Raw genomic sequence first — 19,597 nt, forward strand, 5'->3', positions numbered from 1 at the left:
TATGAAAGCATTTTCAAATGCAGGCAACTTAGCAATGGGGAAACAGAGGCAAAGAGAAAATGCATGATTTCTAAGAGTCACAGCAAATAAAGGGTCAAGTGTCCCCTTGAACATTGTTTCCACCCCATTCACTCTATCCTCTAATTCAGGGTAATTTCAGTATTTTTCATTGTAGAAAAGCTGTTCATCTAGGACATTAAGGAATCTAATGATGTTGGTTAAAAACTTTTGATGTCTATCCAAAGCAGTATAACCATGGAACAAATAAAGGGACTCAGAAATTCTCCCTTTCTGTATTTCAAGCAAGCTGAGGAACCCCCGAGTATACAAGTATTTGGCCATTTACAGGTAAAGATATATACTCAATTAAAAGATCATGTTATAAATACTACACTGTAAGTACATAGGAATTTTGTTGTTGTTCAGTCACTAAGTCTTGATCACCTCTTTCCGACCCCATGTACTGCAGCATACCAGGCTCCTCTGTCCTCCACTATCTCCCAGAGTTTGCTCACATTCATATCAATTGAGTCGTTTATGCTACCTAAACATCTCAGGAAAGCCGGATTTAACTGGGCTAAACTCTACCAGAAAGTTTACTCAAGTTTCTGGCTGTCCCCGATGCATCGACTCATGGAACCCACTTTTTTTTCATACAAAAATAGATGTCTGGGGTTTGACAGGCACACACAAGTTATCATAACGTATGCCCCTCTTTTTACAATTACTCCCTACTCAGAAAATCAAGATAAAGGCAGAAAAGACTTTTCATGTATGGAATTTCAGATTGCAATACCCATTAAGACTCCCCTGCAGTACACTGGTTATCCTGGAAAAATAAAACAAAGTTATTATATCATATTCTTTTAACACTGAATATGCAGCAGGCAGTATTCTAGGATCTTTGTTTATGCAATGTCCTTCAATTATGTCAACAGCTCTATGAAGTAGTTATGATTGTTTCATGTAGACAAAGAATCTGAAACTAAAAGAGGTAAAATAGCACATGCAAGGCTCCGTAATGGAAGGTGAAAACACAAAAATCTTCTTTCTGACTTTGAAGTCTTATTCTTGACCCCTATATGCCCAATGCATTTAATCTTCATAACAGACCTATCTATTATCCCCACTTAACAGATGAGAAAAATGAGGGTCAGAATTCAATACCTGTTCAACAGTTACTTTCTTCTATGGAGTGACTCACACAAAATTAAATGAAGCCCTTCTCCCTCAAATCACCATTTCCAACTGACACCGTGCTGCCAACAACTGTGGTGGAAACACCTTATGAAGTCATTGTCTTTTAATATTTGTATTAATGTTCAAACTATTTATTTGAACTAAAGTGAAGAAAATAAAATAACAAGACAAGCAAAAAATATGTCTCAAATTCTTACAGTAATCTAGAAAGAGTAGCTCTGGTTTGAAGTACAAAAACAAAGTCCTCAGTTATTTTAGGCCCATCCAGTAAACTCCATACACCTTCTCCCCATGGACTCGAAGCAGCACATGGCTGTTCTTTTTACAGTTCAGGCTCCACTGTTTTCTCTGAACCTCTAGGTTACTATGTTTTGTAATCACTAATAAGGACCACCTGCCTCTTGAGAGATTCAGTCTCACCAAATGGAGAAGCCCAATTGTTCAAATTCACTCTCAGGTAGACAATACGCCCTTCGTGGGTAGACTGAGATTACGGAATAAAAAACCAAAATCATAATGAACAATTCTACTAATTGACTGTAATTGCTAAGTTAATAACATATGCTAGTTCCATTAAAAAAATACTTGGAAAAATACCAATAATGCTTTTGAGGAAACAAAATGCTTCATAATTTTCCAGGGGGGAAGAAAGAATAAACTACTTGTTTTAAAATTTCTTTTACTTCACTAAGATATATTCAGGACAAATTTATTGGACTCATATATGTTTAATCTTACACCCTCTTGTACAAACTTATCCTATGGCTGAGTTCAGTGAGAAAAACGGGCTGCTTTTTAAATAAGTCAAATTCAATTCAATGCTTATCATTGAAAGTATGAAATCTACTACAAATTTGATTTAAGAGAACAAGGAGAGATGGAGTGCTTGAAGAGTACTCTCCCCTGCCCTCATCAGAACCCCCATCAGCATCAGTCCAGATCAGATGCCTGTGTTTGGCTGAAAGTTCAAAACCACAGACATAACGTTCATCTGTGTTCCTGCCTCACTGCACTAGAATTGTTGATTTGAGGGTCTTTCTATCCTTCCAGTCTGTGGGAGCCCTGAGAGCAAGGTCCACATTTTCACTCTAATTCCAACTTTTAGCATGGAGTATGTGCACAGAACGAATGTATCCAATCCATTCAAAATGACTGCCTAGGTGACAATATCTAGTCACACCCTACCATAGGAAAAGAAACTACGTATTTATATTAAATAAAGTTTACTTTGTAATGCAGACAGATTTGCTAAAGTATTAAGGCCAATATTGAAGGCAGGCAATAGGCTATAGGGACAAATGGTCTCCATTTGTTTATTTATTTTTAATTGAAGGATAATTACTTTACAATGCTGTGTTGATTTCTGCTGTACAACAGTGTGAATCAGCTGTGAGTAAACATATGTATATCCTCCTTCTTGAGCCTCCCTCCCATCTCCCACCCATCTAGGTCAACACGGAGCACTAAGCTGAGCTCCCTGCGCCAGACAGCAGCTTCTCACTAGCTAAAATGGTCCCCATTTTAAGTGAACAGAGTCTGAACTTGTTAAAGCAAACAAGTGCCTCTTCCTAAAGGACCTTCAGTTCTCTACTCACCACACTCATCCTCAGATCTTCCCTTAACCACATGGTATCATGAGATATTGCATTAGTAATAGGTAACATTTATGGGCATCATATGTGCCAAGCTCTGGACTAACTGCTTTATTGTATGATTTCATTTAATTCTTATAACAACCATCTGAGGTAAGTGCTATTAATGCTTCCACTTTATAAATGACAAAACTGAGGCAAAGCATTTGTTTAGTGTCCTCCCTGAGATCGGGGGCTTCCCTGATGGCTCAGTGGGTAAAGAATCTGCCTGCAATGCAGGAGACATGGGTTCAATCCCTGGGTCGGGAGGATCCCCAGGAGGAGGAAATGGCAACCCACTCCAGTATTCTATTTTTTTTTCCCCCATGGATGGTGGAGACTGGCAGGCTACAGTCCTTAAGGTCACAAAGAGTTGGACACAACTGAGCAGCTAAGCGCACACACACGGCCTGAGATCTAAGCAGAACTTGAGTAAACCTGTCACTTTCCAAGCAACTCCTTCTGCACCTTCAAACAGATGAGTAATCCAGTTTCCAAAGAGAAATAGTCATTTTGTTTGTTTTGATAAAATTCAGAATTCAACCCTGGACGTACAACCTCTCTTTACAGTCTAATTGACTCTATTTTCTTCTGAGAGCTGATTTTCTCTGTTTCAGTAAAGCTGGCATGGCTATTTAGTCATAAACAATCATAATCATGCATGAGAAATAATTCTCACAAATTGTTTTGATATATTTTATGAGCAACAACACAATAATAAACATAAAACCTTTCATGCACCATAAATGTACATAAAAGAGCAGCTTGATATTCAACATAAAGTTTTATAATAAGCATATATATGGTGAGAGATGTGTGTGAGCATGTCTACTTGTGTACAGTTATTTTAGGTATCTTGGTATTATATATATGTGCATGGATTTTTCAACCATTAAACTTTGTTATTCAGATCGATAATCATCAGACTATAGTAGGCAGGTTGGCATTTATAAAAGTCAGATAAAAAGAAGCTTCCCCATTTTAATCATTAGCAAATTTTCTTTGTGGTGTTCAATTATTTGACTTCACAGAGGTCCACTGTCAAAAGGACTTTTGCCAAGAAACTATAGATGTTCGGGTTGGTATCAAAAACCTGTAGAGTTATCAAAGTTTTGTTTCAGTAAATGTTAATTTGGGTTGCAGGAGGATGGAAGTTTCATCAGGTTCCTAGAGGCAGTAAGCTGTAGATATGTGGTCTTACATACTATAACAATAGTTGCAAAATAAGTTGTCTGTGCATTATTGAATGCAGAACTGTGATAATTATCAGGAAGTCATACATAGACAATAAATCATAAATATCCTAGGTTTTGTTATTTCTTATTATCTGCTTTGCTGTGAATTGTGGTAACTGTTGCTGTATAAACATAGCATTTCAGGGGCTATATTTGGACACTGAGAAGTGAAAACTGTATTAAAAACACCACGCTAAATTGATGTTCTCTGAATGGGTTCAGCCATAAGAAAGCACACACACATGTAAAACACCCACAGACCAGAATGATCTCTCTCCCCACCCTCATGGATGACATACATCACTACCTTCCAGCTAGGATAAGCTATAGCTAGGAAAGGACCTTACTTATTCATTTAAGAAATGAACTCAACTCTCACAGTGTTATGTAGCTTTGAAAATCAAGAAGAATAGAGGCTCTTATTAGAAGAAAGAGTGAAATACTAGGACAAAAGAACCATAGAATAATATGCTTCTAGTTTTATTTGACACGTTTTAAAGGTTCCTTACTGCCTACAGAGGAAACACTGCTGTTGTAGTGATTCCTCGGCCACTCAGTCCCTATAAACAGTCCAATGTTACAGACAGATACGAGAATGTATTACAGACATCGATGTTCATGTATGAAGGACCTCTGACGCTTAGCTGAGACTCCCAGGCACACTCCTTATTTCTCTGCACCGGAAGGAGTCAGTGTGCATGGATATGGCATTCCAGGCTCTTAAATCTGAAATAATTCCTTACCCAGTGGTAAGCAGACGCTTCTCCAACACCTCTACACCCCTGCCTTGCAGCCATTACCAGTCCTATACCTTGGGACTTTCTGGGCTTCCCCATCCATCAATTTCAGAATTAGCTTCCTGCTCCAGAGCCCCTTTTGATTAGTGGGTGCTGGTACCAGCCACCACTCCCCAGGGTCCTCAAAGACCCCATTCCCTAGGATAGTCCCTCTGGAGGGCTGCCTGCCCACCATACACATCTGCTAGAGTTTCTCCTGCTGCCTCCATCCACATGCCATGCCCACCAGGTCCCAGCAGGAGAAGACAGAGCTCAGGGTGTTGGTGACAGCATAGCACTGGGCAGGCAGATGCCAATTGCCTTTGGCTCCATCCCATCTGGGACCCAGGTGAGACCTCTCAGGGTGGGACCCACCCTGGGACCTTCCTTCCATCTGGTCTCCAAGTTGTCCTCACATGGCTACTTGTAGGAACAACAAGATCTGTGGACCTTGATGACTTTCCAGGAGATGGGGATGGCAGGCAGCCCTATGGGTTGTTTAAAAATCTGAACATCTCTTTTGGGTACATTAACTTTCTCTGGTGTTGTGACTCAAAAAGGTAATATAAATGAGGACCCTGATTCACTTCCATCCATCAGATGTAGCCATAGATCTCAACTTACGATATGGCAAAGGTGAAATACACTTATTTTTAAGCACCAACTTGGTCATTCACGGCACACTGTCACCCCTCCTCCCACACATCCACACATACACATACATACACACATACTGTATAAACATTTGAACAAATGAGTCTTTCAGAAAAGTGCAAAATTCCCAAAGTGTTTATATAGTCACTTAAAAGGAAATGAGATCTTCATTAAATCCCTACAGGTACCAGATTTCTCCAGAGACACTTAAGACTTCCCATCACATTTTAAGGTTGAGGAAGGATCAAATCATACATTTTCTAAAAGTCGGCTTATAAGAAAATCAATTCTAATGAATAGTATATTGATATAATACACTTAAAAGTAAAGCATCGCTCCTTGATAACCATAGACATAAATGTAAGCTCATACTGATACTTGCTTTTAGATGAAGCTGATTGGTCCAGTGCCCAATGATTTTGTATTCTGTACTTTTGTTGGTTATTTGGTACTGGAAGATGTCATAACGACCAGGAGCATCTCCATTTTCATTGAAAGTGACTGGTGTCCCAGCACTACCTGTAAATGTTTAGAAAACAATGTTAATAACTTTCCAGTGAGATAGCCTACTGGGCTTATTTTTCTCTAAGAAAAAAATAGTAGATAAAAATATATTGTGCATAGTAAGAGATATGAAGATTACAATCCATACAAGGTCATTCTTGATAGCATAGTATCGCTGACATGAAAAGAAGCCCAGACGTACATTCAAGAAGACCTGCCTCATTACACACATTAGAAAGTAAATGACGAGCGTCCAAGTTAGGCAATGTATATAACAGTTAAATAAATAAAAGTTGATAGGCTGAATAGCTAATACCAGCTACAGAGAACGACAGTTAATAGAGTAGAGTGTAAATTCCTCGAAGCATAACAGCTATTGAACAATACAAACTATGATCAGTAACTCAAAATGTGGCAGGGGAACGTCCCAGACAGATTCCCTAGAGTTTTACTTTATTTGGACTTGAAGGCCATCTGGATCAATAGCCCCATTCAATGTTTCTTCTTGGCTTCCCTGGTGGTCCAGTGGTTCCATGCTTCCAATGCAGGGGGTGTGGGTTTTATCCCTGGTCTGGTAACTAAGATTCCACATACTATGCAATGTGGCCAAATAATAATAATAACAATATCACTTCTAAGATGCTGCTTTTGCTACCTCTGCCCAAGAATTTATCAACAGGGGCTACTGTTTGGACCCTCTTAGTGGGCGAGGCAGTGATCACTGAGAAGTCCCACCTCTGCTCAAATCACAGAAGATCCCCCAATTCACTGTGACAGTGTAATAGAGATGGGGTGGCAGGATGCAAGAAAAGTCAGCTTTTCTAGACTACCATTTCTCTCAGAAGCTTTAATCTTTTTCTCTTAATAGCTTCTGCTCACTTTTACTTTCCCTCATCGACTTTTACATAATCACAGGATTTCTCTCTCTCTCCTATTTGCTATTTTCCTCTAATTTAAGTATTCAAAAAACATGCAAATATTTTTTATTTGGAGGAAAATTGCTTTACAATGTTGTGTTGGTTTCTGCCATACAACAATGCAAATCAGCCATGATTATACATACATACACCCCCTCACTTTTGAGCTTCCCTCCTCCCCTCATTCAACCCCTCTAGGTCATCACAGAGCACCAGGCTGGGCTTTCTGTGTTATATTCAACTTCTCATCAGCTATCTATTTTATGCATGGTAGTGTATGTATGTTGATGTTTTGGATTTATAAACTAATTGTATATATATATATATATATATATATATATATATCTCATAAAAAACATCCCATCCCAAGACCAAATCTCCTTTTAGTGTACAGATAGTAACACAATTGATTGGAGGCAACAAATTTAGTTAACTATTAATATATATTAATAACACTGGAAATATTTAGTCTTATCAGTCCCCAAAGATCCGAAACCACAGCTCTTCCTCAAACTGATTTTCCCCTTCATTTTCCCCTCCATTCTTTGTTAAGAGAATCTTAACTTCAACAATAATCACAGGTTTTCAGGATAGAAAATGATCTCGACACCCCATGTTTTCTTGTTCCATCTATAGCCTCAATATCTATATAGAACTTCCTTTTCTCTAACAGTCTTTAGATATTGCTCCCATCCCACCCCTTTATCTTCTTGCCTTATACTTTGCTATCTTGACAAATTCACCTAAACATGAATCTATTTCCTTTGTGCCTATCTTGTCTCTGCATGTTCCTTTTCCTGAATTTCTTCTTACCCTATACCAGGTTTAATTTCTATACTATTCAAGAAACTGTCCCCTACTTGCTATTTCTTTTCCATATTGTACTCTCCAAAAATATATGTACTGTTAATACTTACATATTTCAACTCTATATAGTTCCATCTTATAATGAATTTCTTCTTCCAGGGGTCCCCAACCTCTGGGACCTAACGTCTAATGATCTGAGGTGGAACTGATATAATAGTAATAGAAATAAAGTGCATGATAAGTGTAATGTTCTTGAATCATCCAAAATCCATTTGCTCCACCAGTCCAGAGTCTATGGAAAAATTGTCTTCCAAGAAACTGGTCCCTGGTGACAAAAAGGTTGGGGACCACTGTCTTATTCTACTTGTGGGTTTTTAAAAAGAACTAAAAATCACAAAAGTCTAAAACATTTAACTTATCAAGCATAATGATGACCTAAAATAGTACCTTGCATATAAATAAAATCAGAATCTCACAGCGTCATTTAGGGCACTTTCCTCCTATTTCAAGGAGAGAAATCTAATAGCCTCTGTTCTCTGATTGTTCAGTCACTCAGTCATGTTTGACTCTTTGAAACCTCATAGACTGCAGCACACCAGGCTTCCATTTACTTTACTATCTCCTGGAGTTTTCTCAGACTCAAGTCCTTTGAGTTGATGATGCCATCCAACTATCTCATCCTCTGTTGCCCTCTTCTCCTCCTGCCTTCAATCTTTCCCAGCATCAGGGTCTTTTCCAATGAGTCAGTTCTTCACTTCAGGTGGCCAAAGTATTGGAGATTCAGCTTCAGCATCAGTCCTTCCAATAAATATTCAGGGTTTATTTCCTTTAGTATTGACTGATTTGATCTCCTTGCCATCCAAGGGATTCTCGCGAGTCTTTGCCAGCACCAAAGTTTGAAGGCATCAACTGCACGGCACTCAGCCTTTTTTATTGTCCAGCTCTCACATCTGTACATGACTACTGGGAAAACCATAGCTTTGACTCTATGGACTTCTGTCATCAAAGTGATGTCTCTGGTTTTTAATACACTGTCTAAGTTTGTCCTAGCTTTCCTTCCAAGGAGCAAACTTCTTTTAATTTCATGGCTGCAGTCACTGTCTGCAGTGATTTTGGAGCCCAAGAAATAAAATCTGACACTGTTTTCATTTTTTCCTCTTCTATTTGCCATGAAGTAATGGGACCAGATGCCATGATCTTAGCTTTTTGAATGGAGATTTTAAGCCAGCTTTTTCACTCTCCTCTTTCACTTTCATCAAGAAACGTTTTAGTTCCTCTTTGCTTTCTGCCACTGCTGTTACTCAGTGGTGTCCAACTCTTTGTGACCCCAAGAACTGTAGCCTGCTGGACTCCTCTGTTCATGGGATTCTCCAGTCAAGAACACTGGAGAGGGCTGCCATTTCCTTCTCCAGGGGATCTTTCTGAGGAATCAAACCCTGGTCTCCCGCAATGCCGGCAGATTCTTTTTCTATCTGAGCCACCACTAAGATAGTAAGACTTTCTGCCATTAGACTGGTATTATTTGCATATCTGAGGTTGTTAATATTTCTCCCGGTAATCTTGATTACAGCTCGTAACTCATCCAACCTGGCTTTTCTCATGATGTACTCTGCATATAAGGTAAATCAACAGGGTGATGGTATACAGCCTTGATGTAATCCTTTCCCAATTTTGAGCCAGTCCATTGTTCCATGTCTGATTCTAACTGTTGCTTCTTGACCTGCATACAAGTTTCTCAGGAGACAGGTAAAGCGGTCTGGTATTCCCATGTCTTTAAAAATTTTCCACAGCTTGTTGGGCTTCCTTGGTGGTTCAGATTACAGTAAAGAATCTGCCTGCAATAAAGGAGATCTGGGTTTGATCCCTAGGTCAGGAAGATTCCCTGAAGAAGGAAATGGCTATCCACTCCAGTATTCTTGGAGAATTTCAATTCATTTTCTGTTCTCTGGAATCATCTTAAAATTTGAACGCAGTGTGAAATCTTGGATGAGATACCTGGCATCTACAAACACTGGTAAGGGCACAAGAGATTGGCACAGCATGGAGGAAAGAGCACTGTTATGAGACACAAGGGCTGCTCATTCATGCTCACTTTGCTTCTGCATGTATTTTCACAACTTAGGTTTATCTCTTTTCTTCAAATGTCACATAGGGACTTAACAACAAAGATGAACATATTTAGAAGTCTCAAAAATCTATATGCATTTACATTATTTTTATTAGTTCACATGGGAAATAACTCTAGATATAAATCAAGAAATAGGGAATTGGGGAATAAAACAGGAGCTCTCCTATCTCTTAGTTATTCATCAGATTCACAAGTGGAAACCCCTGTGCCACAACTGATAAAAATATTTTCTTACTCTTAGTGACCCTGAGCAGTTGTTGCTGTTGTTTTCATTCAAGTCCAAATCTTCTGAGACCCCATGGACTGGAGCCCACCAGGCTCCTCTGTCCATGGGATTTCCCAGTCAAGAATACTAGAGTGGGTAGTCATTTCCTCTTCCAGGGGATCTTCCCAACCCAGAGACTGAACCTGCATCTCCTCCATTGGCAGGTGGAGTCTTTACCACTGAGTCACCAGGCAAGCCCCGATCCTGAGCAGCTAACTAAAATGGGAGTAATAATACTTTTCTCATAGAGTTGTTATGAAACTTAAACAAATACTTGTCAAGTACAAAGAACAATGCAGATGGTAATTAAATATTATGATAATAATGATGATGATTCACCCCATATGTATTCTCAGCAGACACCAATGCAGAGTAATAGATAGGATAATGAAAATCCTTTAAGTAATGTCTAGACAATGGATTATGGAAATTCAATGGGTAAGAGATTACCAGATGACTATATATATATATATATATGTGTGTGTGTGTGTGTGTGTATACAAGTTAAGAAATTTCACATTAATATCATCAAGTCCTGACATTTATATATGACTTTACAATTCTGATATCATATATACTCTGTGAATAAAGGAATACTTATTTTTTTCTAGCTTTCCCAATGTTGTCACATTCTTCACTTAATAGCTCCTTATCTCCTACAACAGCTTCCCAGTGTTTTAGGAGAATGTCACTTGCGTAACATATTCTCATGAATATACTCTGAGTTATATATAATTCCTAGTGTGCCAGCTATTTCCATATCTCTTTTTCCAACTTGGGAAAGTATATTGGAAGTCAAGTGAATTAGAACTATATTATCATAAAAATAATTGCCCAACTTAGATTGTTGTTGCTTAGTCACTGAGTTGTACCCCACAGACTGTATAGTCTACAGGCCCCTCTGTCCATGGGATTTCCCAGGCAAGGATATTGGAGTGGGTTGCCATTTCTTTCTTCAGGGATCTTCCCAATCCAGGATTGAACCTGTGTCTCCTGCATTGGCAGGCATGTTCTTTATCACTGAGCCACCACGGAAGCACGCCCCACCAAACTTAGATAATTCAACATAATTATAACAAGTTATACTAAACTTGGCATTTCATGAAGAGGCAGTATACTAAATTATAAAGACTATAAATAAGTAAATATACTCATATACACTAAATTATAATATGCTAGAAATGTGGGTTTGGGAGCCAGATTACTGGATTCCAACCCCAGCACTGACACTTATTAGACAGATGATCTCAGGTAAGTTACTTTATCTCCCTGTACCTCATTCAGCTCATTTTTAAAATGGGCTAATTTTAATTCCCACCTCAGAGGGATATGTGAGGATTAAACGAATCAATACACAAGAAATATTCAGTAAATAGTAAGCATTATACAAATATTAGCTATTATTTTCTTATTGTTTTAATGCAGTGCTGTGTTTGAGATCCAGGGTCTATACATGAACAGAAAACTCAGTGAGCTTGTATGGCTTTTCTGAAGTCACCCTTTCCAATTTTTGTTCTCCTCTTCCAACACAAGGTCACATATACTTAAAATCTAGTTCTTTAAGTTCATCATACTCTTTATCACCATCCTGTTTTACACATGTTATTTTCTATAAGTTTTCCTACTCCTTTATTCTAACTCTTCTTCTCTATATATTTCCTTCAAGATGTGTATTAAAGGCACGCCTATTAATTTACCTTATCTTCTAAACCTGGAGCAGGGGTCCAAGGCCTCTTCACGTTCTGTTCTGGTCTCTCATGGCACGACCATCACTACCATCCATACACTTGTACAATTCATCCCCATCCCTAATCAAAATACCCATCCAACAGATATTCACTGAGAGCTTATTATGTGCTCAATACTGGGTGGGTCCTCTGCCTTCCTCACAAAACTGTAGTCTCCTTAATACAGGCAGATTGCATCTCTTATTGTGGGCACTGCACCAAAGACTGTTCAATATTTAGTATGCAAACAATAAATTACACGAAAGAAGCACCCACTAACAATCCCAAATAAATCCATGTTCACCCTCTTTGTAACACTATAACTTCACTTATATCATCTTTCATTTTTTTATAGTAACAAATGAAGGGACCAAATCAGTCCCTTTTTCACTGTCATTGGTGTAGTGTTAGAAACTTCTTTTGCAACTTGTGTTATTAATCTGATTTCTGATATTGGGCTAGATTTGCAGTAGAATTACTTCAACCCTTTCAGCCAAGAACTGATTCAATTCGTATTGGTTTATTTCAAATAATTGCCCTGGTACTGTGGTCTATGTAACAAAGAACACCCTAGAGTAGCTATGAGGGGCTATGGTGGTGGTGGTTTAGTCGCTCAGTTGTGTCCGACTCTTTGCCACCCCAAGGATGGTAGCACACCAGGCTGCTCCGTCCATGGGATATCCCTGGCAAGAATATTGGACTGTGCTGCCATTCCCTTCTCCAGGGGATCTTTCTAACTCAGGGATTAAACCCGGGTCTCCTGTATTACAGCAAGTCTCCTGCGTTTCTGGAGGATTCTTTGCTGACTGAGCCACCAGGGAAGCCACGAGGGGCTATGTTGTTTACTAATTTCTACAAGTAGAAATTTAAAAGGTCATCTTTAGTACTGAGACTGGGCACCTTGAAAAACAGAATTAAGTGGGATTTTGTCCAGAAAAAAAAAATCTTGATAGTATAAATTTTTCAATATATCCACCAATGTATTATGTTTTACTAAAAACACAAGCAATACAAATATTTTTAGGCTAAATTCATACATATATAGTAAACTATGCTCTAGGAAATTTTCTTGTGTTTCTTTCCATTCTAGACTTTATTTCAGAAATTTTGAAGTGCACCAATTTTTTACATACCCTTCAATCAATGTGGGCTAGTGGAGAAATGAAACCAAAGAACATGGAGGCTGAGGGAACTTTTAATAGTCAGATACTGCTCTCAGAGTCTCTATATCACCTTGGATATTTTCTGCATGGAAATGCATGGGAAAAACTTTACTTTGATTACTAGGCAAGTCACACTCCAATGTGCTTTTGTAAGAAAAATGATCCAACGAATGAAGATTTTATTTGAAAATGTTGACTCTGTTGAATATTGTTCTGGGGAAGAGTATGCACTTGGGATTTGGAAACCGGGGTTTGATTTCTCACTTTGCTGGTTACCTGTGTGATCCAGGCAAGTTATTCTCCCAAAACCTGTTCTGTCAATTGTCAAGAGAACATTATAACCCCAGCCCCCCTGGGCTATTACAAGGGTTACATAAGATGATGCACTTAAAGCACTTAATGTGTGACTGGCACACAACAGGTATGCAGTAGATGAAAGCTATCATATCATTATCCATTCCTTTGCTTACACTTATGCTCCCTTGGTCTACATTTTCTTATTTCCACAATGCAAAAAGCAATGCAAGAGTAAGTCATTCACCTTTATGTGTATACATTGTAAATATATTTATAAGTATAAGCCACTCAGTGCATAGTATAGTCATGTTTATCGCTTTGCTTTCTCTTCCTTGCTGCAAAACTACCCAGTTTTCTTCTCATTACCACCTGTGCTATTTGGTAAGCAGAAAAAATAAGAAGGCTAAAAATAAAATCAGTTAATGTATTAATTTTTAGCACCCTTAAAAAAGAATATATGAGATGGAAGTCACTGACTAAACTGCCAGAGGAAATAGCAACTTGCCACAGAATCTCAATTATTCATGCTTTCCCTTTTCTTATCCAATTTATTTTTATCAAGTATTCATGGCAATCAATAAAGAGAACTGTATATTTGAATTAGAATCATACTAGAGTTTAATTATTTAGTGATCAGTCAGACTACTCTTATATATCTGTTACTTAGCCTTGGTTCATTAAAAACTTTAGCATTTGACTACTATATTCCCTTCCATCCATATTTCTGTTGATCATTTCTGGTGGCTTCATCATACACCTGAATGACTCTGTATCCTGGCCTCTATGTTAGCTGACGCTTATACTTCCAGTTTTCATTCTTTTCATGCATCTCACCAGCTGCTCTCATGATGACTCTAAACTCAGTAACTACCTCATCTCCCAAACTTTGCTCTCTGTATACTGCCTTCCACCCTCACTGCAAGAATTCTATGAGCCCCAAATTTATTGATTCTTTTATTACCCCAATTTCTCATTATATTTCACCCCCATGATAATTTCTCTTCCCTCCTAGTGTTCATAGGTTCTATGATTTTCCTTGCAAATGCCCTCTGTACTTACTTCTCCCTCTGTCCGATTTTATTCCTCTGCCAAAACACTCAAGATTGAACTCAATTGTATATCCTCTTTTTTTACACAAGCAGTTCAATATTGTTCAAAAAAAATCATACAACTGGCTGGTAAAGTCAGGACTAGATTGAAGCACGTGAGATGCCTGGGGCGTGACTCTGAGTTTCAGTGCCTCCCTAGATTCCGCACATTAGGTGTCCCATTTGCCTTATCTAGTCCTGACCCTGTGCTCTGCTCTTACTTTAAATGCATGACCTCAGGGATTTCCCTGGTAGTCCAGTGGTTAAGACTTTGCCTTCCAGTTCAAGGGTGTGGGTTTGATCCCTGGTGGGGGCGATAAGATCCCATGTGCCTCCCAGTGAAAAAATCAGAAACAGGAAACAGAAGCAATATTGTAATAATTTCAATAAAGATTTTAAAAATAGTCCACATCAAAAAAAAAAATCTTAATGCCTGATGTGACCTCAGATTCAAATATGTAGTCAACATTGTTCTTTGTTGATCCTATCACACTTCCCGCACTTCTGGATGACTGTTTCATGCCTAACACATCCAACATCTTCCACCCCTGCCACTTCAGCTCATCTCAGACTTTCTCACTAAAAAAAAAAAAAAAAAAAAGCATCAATAAGACTAAGACTTCCTCCTCATTCCCCCACAGAACCTACAGTCTACCTGTATGTACGCTCAAATGATCCTCTTGCTGAAACACACAAGCCCCTGATCCAATCAAAGGTGTGCCCGTCCACTAATGCTAGGACCTCCTTCATTCTCACTCTCCAGGCACTTTCAGTCTCATCTTTTTGTTCTGTCACATCAACACATCAACATCTATGGTGGTCCCTTCAGTTTACAACTGAGTTATCATAGCTCTCATGTTAAAAAAAAAAAAAAGCAAGCCAATAAATCTCATTATAACCTTACAGTTTCATTTATCCATTCTCCTTAACAGTTCAAATGAAAGTTTTTTTGAATGAGCTCTCCTCACATTCCATTTTCTCATTTTCCATTAACTCATCAGACACTGCTAACTTGAAATATAACCCCTTAGCTCCACTGATGAGTCTCAAATGTATACATCTAGCCCTGAGCATAGATTTATCCAATTACCTGTATCTCCAATTGGTTGTCTGATAACCACCTTCCACTTTATGTGTCCAGAAAAAACACTTGATTTTTTTTTCATTTCCAAACATGTTCCTCACAGTCTTTCCCCTCTTAATGAGGAACTGAGGATTGTCTATCCATTCAGTTAACTTGAAACCTAAGTTAAAACTCCACATATAACGGTAAAACATAAAGAGTGAACTAAAATTGTGGACCTTAGCTAATAGCAATGTATCAACACTGGTTCATTAGTTGTAATGAATGTACTATATTAAAAGCATGAAGAAAGTGAAGAGGAACTAAAAAGACCCTTGTGGGTGAAAGAAGAGAGTGAAAAAGCTGGCTTAAAACATTCAAAATCATGGTATCAGTTCCCATAACTTCATGGCAAATAGATGGGCAAAAGTGGAAATAGTGACAGATTTTCTTTTCTTGGGCTCCAGAATCACAATGGATGCTGACTGCAGCCATGAAATTAAAAGACACCTGCTCCTTGGAAGAAAAGCTAAGACAAACCTAGACAGAAGAGACATCGTTTTGCTGATAAAGGTCCATGTAGTCAAAGTTATGGTGTTTCCAGGATGGTGTTTCCAGTTATGGTGTTTTCAGTTTCCAGTTGGACCACAACGAAGGCTGAGTGCCAAAAAAATTGATGCTTTTGAACTGTGGTGCTGGAGAAGACTCTTGAGAGTCTCTTGGACTGCAAGGAGGTCAAACCAGTCAATCCTAAAAGAAAACAACCTTGAATATTCATTGAAAGGACTGATACTGAAGCTGAAGCTCCAGTACTTTGTCCACCTGATGCAAATAGCCAACTCATTGGAAAAGACCCTGAGGCTGGGAAAGATTGAGGGCAGGAGGAGAAGGTGGTAACAGAGGTTGAGACGGCTGGATGGCATCAGTGACTCAATGGATAAGAACTTGAGCAAACTCCAGGAGATAGTGCAGGGCAGGGAATCCTGGTGTGCTTCAATCCATGGGGTCGCAAAGAGTCAGAAATGACTCAGTGATTGAACAACAACAACACTAATACAAAATGTCAATTACTGGAGAAAATGCGTGTTTGAAGGTATGAAATAAGTGAACTTTCTATACTGTCTGCTCACTTTTTTCTATAAATATAAAGTTATTCTTTAAAGAAGTTTAAGTAACTCTCTGGTGGTGCAGTGGTTAGGACTCCATGCTTTCAGTACCAAGGGTGTGGGTTCAATCTCTGTTCAGGGAACTAAGATTCTGCAAGCCTCATGGCAAGGCCAGATAAATCAATCATCCAATAAATAAAGCTTAAAAAACTAAAATAAATAAAATTATTTTCATTAAATCATTTGTGTAACCTATCATATGTAATATATTATGATATCAAAATATAACCAATTCCCTGGTGGCTCAGATGGTAAAGGATTTCCTACAATGCAGGAGACCCATCTTCGATCCCTGGGTCAGGAAGATACTCTAGAAAAGGGAATGGAACCCCACTCCAGTATTCTTGCCTGGAGGATTTCATGGACAAAGAAGCCTGGTAGGTTACAGTCCATGGATTATACACAGTCAGACATGACTGAGCAACTAACACACACACATACAAATGTTAATGAGATATTTTACTCATTTTTATGTATCACATCTTCAAAATTCTATATATAATTTAGACTTACAGATCATTACATTTGGATTAGTGGTATTTCAAATGCTCACCTGTCATCCATATTTAACAGTGCAGGTCTAAAAGACCCACCCTGCTTTCACTAGTCCCTCCCCTAAAGAGCTGCATATCCATCCAAGCCTGACCAGTGGTTCAGTGGATGCCACACTGGAGATGAGATCCTAAAGTAAAATTCAGACTGCTCCAGTGGTAAAAATCAAACAAAAGCCCACATCTAAGACATCAACACATCCTGTCTCCAGAACACATCCAGAACTGTCCAGTTCCCTCCATTTCCTCTTCTCTGCATTGGTCCAAGCTACAACTGATCTATCCCTGAACTGCTAGCTGGTACCTGTGTGATCAACAACAATCCACTCTCTATCCTGTGGTCAGAGTGAGACTGTGAAACACACATCAAATCAGATGGTTTTTCCCCCTAAAATCATGCAGTGCCTTCCCATTCCACTAGAATAAAACACAAAATGTTTATCATGGCCCCAAAGGCCTTGTTAATGCTCCAGCCACTCATTTCCATATTTCATCTACCCTGGGCTTCTTTCTGTTCCTCAGAAGCATGAAATTTGCTCTATTTCAGAACTTGGGGGGGGGGGTTTGCTCTATTTCTCTCAATTCTCTGCCTCTCTCTCCCTACTCTCTCTCTCCCCAACCCTCTCTCTTTCTTTCTCAAATGTTCTGAATTGGATCTTTGCATGACCCAGGTCCTTCTCATCATTTAACATATTGCATATAACTAACGGGCTTCCCAGGTGGAGCAGTGGTAAAGAAACTGCTTGCCAATACATAAGACTCAGGAGACATGGGTTCAGTCCCCAGGTTGGGACGATGATGTGGAGTAGAAATGGCAACCCACTCCAGTATTCTTGCCGGGAGAATCCCACGGACAGAGGAGCCTGTTGGGCTACAGTCCATGGGGTTGCAAGCAGTTGGACATGACTAAACACACACACACACTCTCTGTCTCTCTCTCTCACACACACACACACAGTACTAATATAAAATAGATAAACAACATTGACCTACCTTATAGCACTGAAAACTATACTCAATATTTTATAATAATCTGTAAGAAAAAATACTCTGAAAGATTTTCTTTAACTGATTATTTGAGCATGTGAAACAAATAGGAAAAGGCATGCAGTCAAATGGCATTTCTAACTCTCTCAGCCAACCCGCCTTCTTGATTTTGTCATCAAGAAACTGAACTGACAACAGCACTTTCTATTGTGGAAATGTCCTTATGATCTCGCATTAAAAGTGTTTTAAAAATGAAAAGTATCATTATCATGAATGAATAGCACTATTTGAGAAGTAGAATACAACCTGTAATTGCACTGATGGTACTCAAATAAGGTGATTGAATGTTTAATATGAGAAAAGCTCCATTATTTAGTGATATACGTTTCAGGGAAGCAGATGAATTAGGAGGTTTAAATAAAATCTTTTATAAGAAAAGTGACCTGAGAGATGATTAAAATATCAAATGTTTGTTCAAAAGAAAGAAATGGAACGTTCTTCTACTCCACCATCTTGAGAGTTAGTTCTCTGAGAATACATAATAAGTAGGCATTTTTAAGTAATACTTTTTAAAAGGAATTTGGAAACATATCAAAATGTGTTGCAATACTCAGATCTCAGTATAGTTTCATTCTCTGACAGAATTCTTCTCTTTTTCTAGAACAAGTTAAGCCCTTTATTGTTTCTATTTGGGAGGCATTTAATACCATATATTCTCCAAGCCAGGTTTCAGCAATATGTGAACCGTGAACTTCCTGATGTTCAAGCTGGTTTTAGAAAAGGCAGAGGAACCAGAGAACAAATTGCCAACATCCACTGGATCATGGAAAAAGCAAGAGAGTTCCAGAAAAACATCTATTTCTGCTTTATTGACTATGCCAAAGCCTTTGACTGTGTGGATCATAATAAACTGTGGAAAATTCTGAAAGAAATGGGAATACCAGACCACCTGACCTGCCTCTTGAGAAATCTGTATGCAGGTCAGGAAGCAACAGTTAGAACTGGACATGAAACAACAGATTGGTTCCAAATAGGAAAAGGAGTACGTCAAGGCTGTATATTGTCACCCTGCTTATTTAACTTATATGCAGAGTACATCATGAGAAACTCTGGACTGGAAGAAACTCAAGCTGGAATCAAGATTGCCGGGAGAAATATCAATAACCGCAGATAAGCAGATGACACCACCCTTATGGCAGAAAGTGAAGAGGAACTAAAAAGCCTCTTGATGAAAGTGAAAGTGGAGAGTGAAAAAGTTGGATTAAAGCTCAACATTCAGAAAGCAAAGATCATGGCATCCGGTCCCATCACTTCATGGGAAATAGATGGGGAAACAGTGGAAACAGTGTTAGACTTTATTTTTTGGGGCTCCAAAATCACTGCAGATGGTGACTGCAGCCATGAAATTAAAAGACGCTTACTCCTTGGAAGGGAAGTT

The 19,597-nt window shown here is 38.7% G+C and overlaps 1 protein-coding gene across 2 annotated transcripts in view; it reads right to left on the bottom strand.

Moving 5' to 3' along the window:
- The window catches only part of GRM8 (glutamate metabotropic receptor 8), an 848,835-nt gene that overhangs the window by 183,395 nt on the left and 645,843 nt on the right, over positions 1–19,597 (bottom strand). For both annotated transcript variants that reach the window (XM_015470567.3, NM_001206117.2), the window contains one exon: positions 5,879–6,015. In XM_015470567.3, coding sequence (XP_015326053.1) covers positions 5,879–6,015 — 137 coding nt within the window. The remainder of the gene's footprint in view (positions 1–5,878; positions 6,016–19,597) is intronic.

This window comes from Bos taurus, chromosome 4 (genome assembly GCF_002263795.3).
Source record: "Bos taurus isolate L1 Dominette 01449 registration number 42190680 breed Hereford chromosome 4, ARS-UCD2.0, whole genome shotgun sequence".
NCBI classification, from domain to species: Eukaryota; Metazoa; Chordata; class Mammalia; order Artiodactyla; family Bovidae; genus Bos; species Bos taurus.